The sequence below is a fragment of the Cucurbita pepo genome, chromosome 19 (assembly GCF_057944985.1).
Source record: "Cucurbita pepo subsp. pepo isolate OVF chromosome 19, ASM5794498v1, whole genome shotgun sequence".
Taxonomy (NCBI): domain Eukaryota; kingdom Viridiplantae; phylum Streptophyta; class Magnoliopsida; order Cucurbitales; family Cucurbitaceae; genus Cucurbita; species Cucurbita pepo.
The window spans coordinates 8,423,891-8,432,067 of record NC_141816.1 but is presented as its reverse complement, the minus strand read 5'-3'; the positions used below and the strand labels follow the sequence as shown (position 1 = coordinate 8,432,067).

Below are 8,177 nucleotides of genomic sequence, written 5' to 3'. Positions count from 1 at the left end.
GTAAAATTCATAAGAATAAGTGCAAGTATACACTATCACAAGTAGCAAGTAATAAGTAAATTATCGATTCCACAAGGAACCTATCTTTTTGGTTAATTTTATCGCTGAAAATTAAGTGAGTTTTTGGGTAACATTCAAATGTGTGTTGGAGATTTTAACTATTTAAACAAAACTAGAACAGAGTGCCACTGCTGTCTAAAAAAATAGAAAATGATGAGAAAATCAACTATAATGAGGAAGGTTCGGCTAAGAGAGATTAAATAGATAAGTTGTTGAGTTTTGTGCTAGATTTTAGTTTCTTTTAATAGATTCTCAAGCCCACTTCCGAGGGTCATGAATGGTGATTATTTCCATAATCGTTGTAATTTCCATTAACAAGTCTCTAGGAGAAGAATTATTCCTAACCCTTCTATTACGCTTCAAGTCTCCTTGCTATGGAACTAGAGTACTAAAGAGGATTTCATTGCTCCCTCTCTTCTCACGAATAAGAGAACAACTATGTATATAAAGTAGCTAATTAAACATACATGTAAATCATTGACAACTCTTTAATAAACTAAAATCATACCGTCAACATACTTAAACTATATAAAACTCTCTCGCCTCCCCTATTAAGTTTAGCTCTCCATACAAACTGGATTAAACAGAGGAATCCACATCTTCATCATGTAAAATTGATGGAATAAGGAAAGAGAATAAGGAAATAGAGAGTTATCCCGGTTTGTTGTCGTTCGTCAATGGAAGTTTCATTCTCTTGAGCTCTCACGTCCACCTCTTTGCCCTAATCAATCCTTGTTGGTCTCCTTTTCCTTCTGCTCTCAACAGCTGCTGGATTAAGGTTTTCTTCTTCTTCTCTGGTTTCATAGCAATTCACTGCAGCAGAGGCTGCTGCTGTGTAATTCGATTTTCTCCCCCAAGATGAGGCTCCTCTCCTCTTGGTCTTTCTTTTCCTTTTATATTGAGCATGAGTTCACCTTTAGAGCTGAAAAGGAATAAGTAGTCTACATAGGATGTTCCTCATTGGGTAGTCAATGACCCACTTGGACTGATGATGTGGATTTAAAATTTTCATATCATCCCCCATTTGTTTCCAAATTTGCTACTCCCACATGATTTAGCATAAATGTCTGAAATTTTACCATATAACTCAATTAAATATACAATTAAGATCAATTTATGCCAAATCATATTTTTTTCTTCATGTTAGACCGTAATAAACGATTTCATGCTCTAGAATAAATGGGGCAATACATGAGAAAATGGTGAATAAGAGTGTAATATTAACTACAAAAAGACTTGATATAACTCTACTTTTAGAGAGTTATCACTAGCTTAGTTCCTAACTTACCCCATAAAACACGCCAAAAGTGGCTTAAAAATTTTACATCATGATCCCTAAAAAACAAGTCAGCAATATGTTTTGCATCATCAGTTATGTGACAATGAATAAAATGAGCCATTTTACTAAATCGATCAACCACAACAAAGATGCTATCATAACCTTTCCTAATCTTAGGTAAAGCTAAAACAAGATCCATTAACATATCAATCCAAGGACCATTAGAAACCGATAATGGGGAGTATAAACCATGTGGTTGAAGTCTAGACTTAGCTTGTTTACATGCTATGCAACAAGCACAAACTTTATGAACATCATGTCTCATTTTAGGCCAAAAATGTTCAGAGAGCATATCATAAGTTTTAGAAACTCAATGGTGTGCCATTAAACCACCTCCATGAGCTTCCCTCACAAGTAGCTCACGGATGGAACAAGATGGTATGCAAAGTTTGCCTTTTCGGAACAAAAATCCATCTAACAACAAGTAATTATCCACAATGAGTCCTTTTTCACAAGATTCAACAAAAGGAGCAAGGAACATGTCATGTTGATACAAATCCTTTATGTGTTCAAAACCCAACCACCTAGCATTCAAAGTATTGAGGAGGACATACCTTCGTGATAAAGCATCTGCAACAATGTTCTCCTTACCTTGTTTATATTTTATGACATAAGGGAATGTTTCAATAAATCTAACCACTTAGCATGTCGTCTGTTGAGTTTATTTTGTACTCTCAAATGCTTTAAACTTTCATGATCCATATGAATAATGATCTCCTTAGGCCAAAGATAATGTTGTCAGGTTTGCAATGCACGAACCAAAGCATAAAGCTCTTTGTCATAAGTTGGATGCCTCAAAGATGCACCAGTCAACTTCTCACTAAAGAACATTAAAGGTCTTTGATTTTGCATTAATACAACACATATCCCTACTCCACTAGCATCACATTCAATTTGAAAAGTAGACTCAAAATTAGGTAAGGCAAGCAAGGGAGTAGAACTCAATTTTTCTTTCAAAGTATTAAAAGCAAGTTCTTGATCTTTTTCCCATATAAAGGATACATTTTTCTTAACAAGTTCATTCAAGGGTGAAGCAATTGTACTAAAATTCTTAATGAACCTACAGTAGAAACTTGCAAGACCATGAAAACTTCTTACCTCACTTACATTTTTAGGTGTAGGCCAATCTTTTATAGCCTTCACTTTCTCCTCATCAACCTCAACACCATTAGATGAAACTACAAACCCAAGAAAGTTAACTTTTTCCATGCAAAAGCTACATTTCTTTAAATTTACGTACAAACATTTGTTTCTTAAAGTAGTCAAAATATTGCGTACATGGGTAATATGATCATCTAAAGATTTAGAGTAAACAAGGATGTCATCAAAATAAACAACCACAAACTTACCTAAGTATTCTCGTAAGACATGGTTCATTAGTCTCATGAATGTACTAGGTGCATTAGTTAATCCAAAAGGCATAACCAACCATTCATAAAGACTATACTTGGTTTTAAAAGCTTTTTTCCACTCATCCCCAATATGCATGTGAATTTGATGATAACCCGATTTTAAATCAATCTAAGTAAAAAGACTACATCCATGCAATTCATCAAGCATATCATCTAATCTGGGAATTGGATGCCTATACTTTATAGTTATCTTGTTTATAGCCCTACAATCAACACACATACGCCAAGAACCATCTTTCTTAGGTACAAGAATAACTGGAACAGAACAAGGACTCAAACTTTCACGTACATACCCTTTAGCAAGGAGTTCACGTACTTGCCTTTGTATCTCTTCAGCCTCCTTTGGATTAGACCTATAAGCTGGTCGGTTTGGAATGGGCGCGCCAGAAATGAAGTCAATCTTGTGTTCAATCCCTCTAAGTGGTGGCAAACTACTAGGCATCTCCTCGGAAAATAAATCTTCAAACTCTTGCAAAAGCACAACAAAATCACTAGGCAAAGAAGGGTTAAGCATGTTAGTAACGTAACAAGACCCCTAGCACATAAGTACAGGAATAGTCTGGTTAGAGAGCAAAACATTCCTAGCCTCACTTGATCTAACATACAAGCTTATTGATTTGGCTTTTCTCTCTTTTTTTCCTCTAGGCTGAGTGTTACTCTCTTGCTTTTCACTCAAGCTCTTTTTTTCACTTGATTCTTTTTCAATCTCTGCTTTTGCATCCGCCTCTTGTCTTTTCTTTTCAAGTTTGCTATGATCAATAAATACATCTTTTGGAGATAATGGAATAAAAGTAGTTTTTCTACCGTTGTGAGTAAAAGAGTATCGATTTGCATACCCATCATACATTACCCGACGATCAAATTGCCAAGGCCTCCCCAGTAGTAAAGCTCCAACATGCATGGATACAACATCACATAAAACATCATCAACATATTTTCCAATAGTAAAAGAAACAAGAGCTTGTTGAGTTACCCGTACTTCCCCATGATCATTCAACCATTGAAGCTTGTAGGGTCGTGGATGTAGTTGTGTCTTTAAATTAAGTCTTTTGACCAGAATGGAACTCACAACATTGGTGCAATTACTGCTATCATTGACAACACTACAAGGTACAGATTGAATAAGACACCGAGTTTGAAATAAGTTCTCCCGTTGGTCTACGCCGTCCTCCTTAATGTGGGTGTTTAGAGCTCGTCGAGTAACCAAAGATATATGTGTAGGGTCCTCTTCACTAAACTTCTCACTCTCATCAGTTTCCTCATTTATGTCGTCATGTGCCTCGTCATCCGTAACAATTTCTCCCTCCTTGATGGTCATAATTCTTGCATTTGGGCAATCTCTACTATAGTGAACTACCCCTTGACATCTTTAAATCTCTATTTCGAACATTAGACTTTTCTACTTTTTCTTTCTCTGTTCTAGAACTCTCCCCTTTCTCAAATTTAGCTTGAGGCTTCTCATTAATCTCTTGATTTTCATGCTTATAATCAATGTTCTTACTATCCTTTTTTCCATGTAGAAGTAGAATTGGGAAAAGTTTTAGAAGAATACCGTTTTGACCTTCGTTGGATTTGCCTCTCGATCTTAATTGCAATGTGCAACAACTCCTCAATATTAGAATAAGGCTGTAAATCAGTCTTGTCAGCAATCTCTGTGTTTAACCCATTAAGAAACTGCGCCATGAGAGCCTCCATGTCCTCATCGAGATCAAGTCGATCCATCAATGTATCCATCTCCTTGTAATAATCTTTCACAGATTTGCGTCCTTGTTTCAATGCTTGAAGCTTTTGCGCCATGTCCCGTTGAAAATATTGTGGAACAAAACGCTTCCTCATAGACTCTTTGAACTCGTACCATGAATCAATTGGTGCTTCAAGGTTTCTTCTCCTACTTACATCAATTTATCCCACCAAATTTGAGCATATTGTTTGAATTGAGTAATGCATAACAGTACCTTCTTTTCATCACTAAAATTATAACAGTTGAACACCGACTCCACCGTTTTCTCCCATTCAAGGTACTCCTCTGGTTCGGTTTTGCCATAAAACTTGAGAAGTTTTAATTTGATGCTCCCCACGTTACGATCAATTCTATCATCATAAGGAACTCGTTGTTGTAAATTATGATACCTTCTTCCATGGTCTCTCCCTCGCATCAAGCCATGACCAACCGCATGTAGATTATCCTCAAGGTAATCAGAATTGTCCAATTTACTTACAAATCCAACATACATGGCTTTATATAGCCTAAAAAATGAAACTATCAAAGACATTCTAAGAGTTAATATTCATACGTAATACTTAATGGTCATAATTAGTCATTATGTAAATGTAACCTAAAGTAAATAAAAAGTTTTAAAATACAATAACTCTAAATTACTCTAAATTGTAACCCACCAAAAATTAATAACAATCAAACTTCATTCTTCTTCAATGTGGCATGAATTGAAACATCTTTTGATAATTTTGACAATCTTTTCTTCACCTATTCCTTGAAGTATATTGTATAATTAATTTCTTTTGGTTCATATCATATATCATATTTGATATTTTATTATACGCAAATATCTAGATATTTGCTTTCTTAGCATAGTGTCTTTCCATATATTGTTCTTTTCATTTATTACCCTTCCCATATCTTGTAATTTATTTGATTATAGATAAAATAATTTTTAGGGGTGGATTATCCAAACATTTTCGTAAAAAAAACATTTTAAAAATAGTAACCCAACAAGGAAGAATTCATCAAAGAATTTTATTCCTTCATTCTTTTTGCCAAAAGGAAATATATGATAGGAGGGAGAAAAAAAAAATAGTAAAGTAAAAATTCATCCAATAAATATCTTCATCAACGTTGAATCCTTAGCAGATGGGAATTGGAGCACCGTTCCACTCTTTCAAGCACTCTAAGATAGAGTCGATCATCTTCCCTTCACACAGAGCTGTGAACACCTTCTCGCACTCTTCTCCTGGAGATATTACTTTTTCTCCTGTCAACAGATTTGTTCTTAATTCTTCTCTCACAAACCTATACAACGGATAAGATCTGCAGTCCTTTATCTGATTCTCAATTTTAGAATTTCCACTCTCATACGACAACCTTGCATTTTCCACTTCTTTTGGTAACACTGCCTTTAGTTCCTCCTCGAAAGCACCAATCTTTTGGAAGATTGAAGTGTCTGCATCCTTTTCACAATCACCATTGCCAAGTGCGTGCTCAACAAGGACTTGCCTCAACTTTTGGCTCAATGGGTAAGTGGCACTGCATGGATCATCGATATAAGCGAAGGTGTGCTCTCTGTCCACAACTTTTAGAAGATCTTTCTCACAAAACCTTGATGGGTGAAGTGCTCCATTAGAGGATGTTGTCAACACTTTCTTGGCTGTTTGGCTAACACAGTTTTTTACAGTGTTCTTCAAGTTTTCTTCCAAATGCCTCAAGTCGATTGCTTGGCAGAGGGCAACCAAAAAGGTTGATGACATGAGTTTTAAAATATCAAGGGCTTCGGCTGTTTTCCTTGAAGAGATTAAACCAAGAGAGTTAACATCTTGGTTGTGTTGCTCGGCGCTCTGTACATGGCTAGTCACTGGATTTGCAAGATATTGAAGCTCAGAGCAATAAGAAGCCATGGCAATCTCAGCACCTTTAAATCCATAATCTAAACTTGGGTTTCTGCTTGCAGAGAGGTTTGAAGGTAATCCATTGTTGTAGAAATCATTGACAAGCTCTGAAAATTGAGCAAACATAAGCTTTCCAATTGAAGCAACGGCCAAACGAGTGTTGTCCATGGAGACACCAATTGGAGTTCCTTGGAAGTTGCCTCCATGGATCGCCTTGTTCCTTGAAACATCAATCAAAGGGTTGTCGTTGACTGAATTAATCTCTCGCTCGATAGACTTTGTTGAGAATCGAATCACTTCAATCAATGGACCAAGCCATTGAGGAGAAGTTCTAAGAGCATAACGATCTTGCTTTGGCTTTTGAAGAGGATCGGTTTCATGCAATTTCTTTGCAGCTTTCATGTAAGAGCTTCCATCCAAGATGTGTTCCATAATTGCAGCAGCCTCGATCTGACCAGGATGATGCTTCAATTTGTGAGTCAAATGATCGGTGAATTCAGGCTTTCCTTGCATTACTTCAGCAAAAATGGCTGACAAAATCTCAGACAAAACAGCCAAGATATTGGCCTCAAACAGAACAATCGATGCCAATCCAGAACCAACGGCAGTGCCATTGACAAGAGCAAGACCTTCTTTTGGCTGCAATTCAAAGAACCCAGAAGGGATGTCAGCTTGTTGAAAAGCCTCCTTTGCATCAAGGCTTTCTCCATTTGGTCCAACCGCCTTAGAGTTTGGTCGGCCAGTGAGCAATCCAGCAATATAAGAAAGTGGAACAAGATCACCAGAAGCAGTAATGGTTCCACGAAGAGGCAAGCAGGGAGTGATGTTATGGTTCAAGAGTTTGGTTATGGCTTCCAAAATCTCAAATCTAATACCCGAATAGCCTTGAAGAAGAGTGTTGATTCTCACCAACATAGCCGCCCTGGTAGCAGAGTGGGGCAGAGTATGGGTGGACTCAGCTCCACTTCCAAAGATCCCAGCATTCAAGAATCGAATCAGCTCCTTCTGAAGAGCTCCACCTTGATTGGTCCTTCTATGAGAGGTAGCACCAAAGCCAGTAGTAACACCGTAACTATCAGTGCCTTTGTTCATGCTCTCCATAACCCAATCACTGCTAGCTTTAACGCCAGCTCTAGCAGACTCAGCCAACTCGACCAGCACATCATTGTCACGAGTGGCAATGGCGGCCACTTGGGAAATGGTGAGAGTCTCACCACCAAGCTTGACAAGGGGCCTCCGGTACTCCTCCACCATGCGCTTGACCTCATCGAGATGGCTTCCCTTGAGAGACTCGGCAGCCACACCCCAGTTGAGTGGATCATTACGGGTATGGCACAAGCTATGTTGAATCTTGTGAATAGCTGCCATTGTGAAAAAGAAAAAGAAAAAGAAATTGGAAAAGAAATGAAATGGGGAATGCGAGAGATGTGAGAGTTGGTGGGAGAGGGTTGAAGGAGAAGAAGAAAAGGAAGAGGGTTAAATAGAATAGGTGGGGTTGGTGAAGATAGAAGGAAGAGAGGCAATGACATAGAATAGGTGTGTTCAATTTGGTCGCTGGTGCGGTGTGGTGGGCGAGAAACTACAATGGTTGGTGCAGAGAAACTACAAGTGTATTTGTTATTTAAATTTCCTCGGTCAAATTTGGGCGATTGTAGACTTTCATTTGTCGTTTTTTTTTTCTTTTTTTCTTTTTTTCTTTTTTTCTTTTTTTTTTGAGAAAATAAGGAAAAGTAAAGTGGAATAAA

The 8,177-nt window shown here is 37.4% G+C and overlaps 1 protein-coding gene across 1 annotated transcript; it reads right to left on the bottom strand.

Moving 5' to 3' along the window:
* Positions 1-5,552: 5,552 nt before the first annotated feature.
* LOC111781012 (phenylalanine ammonia-lyase) lies at positions 5,553-8,078 on the bottom strand. The gene has a single exon (XM_023661406.2). The coding sequence runs from the start codon at positions 7,798-7,800 to the stop codon at positions 5,674-5,676; it is 2,127 nt and encodes a 708-aa protein (XP_023517174.1). The 5' UTR covers positions 7,801-8,078; the 3' UTR covers positions 5,553-5,673.
* Positions 8,079-8,177: the final 99 nt, after the last annotated feature.

Coding starts and splice junctions, on each gene's coding strand:
- LOC111781012 (XM_023661406.2), bottom strand. CDS start 7,800: ATGGCAGCTATTCACAAGATTCAACATAGCTTGTGCCATACCCGTAAT.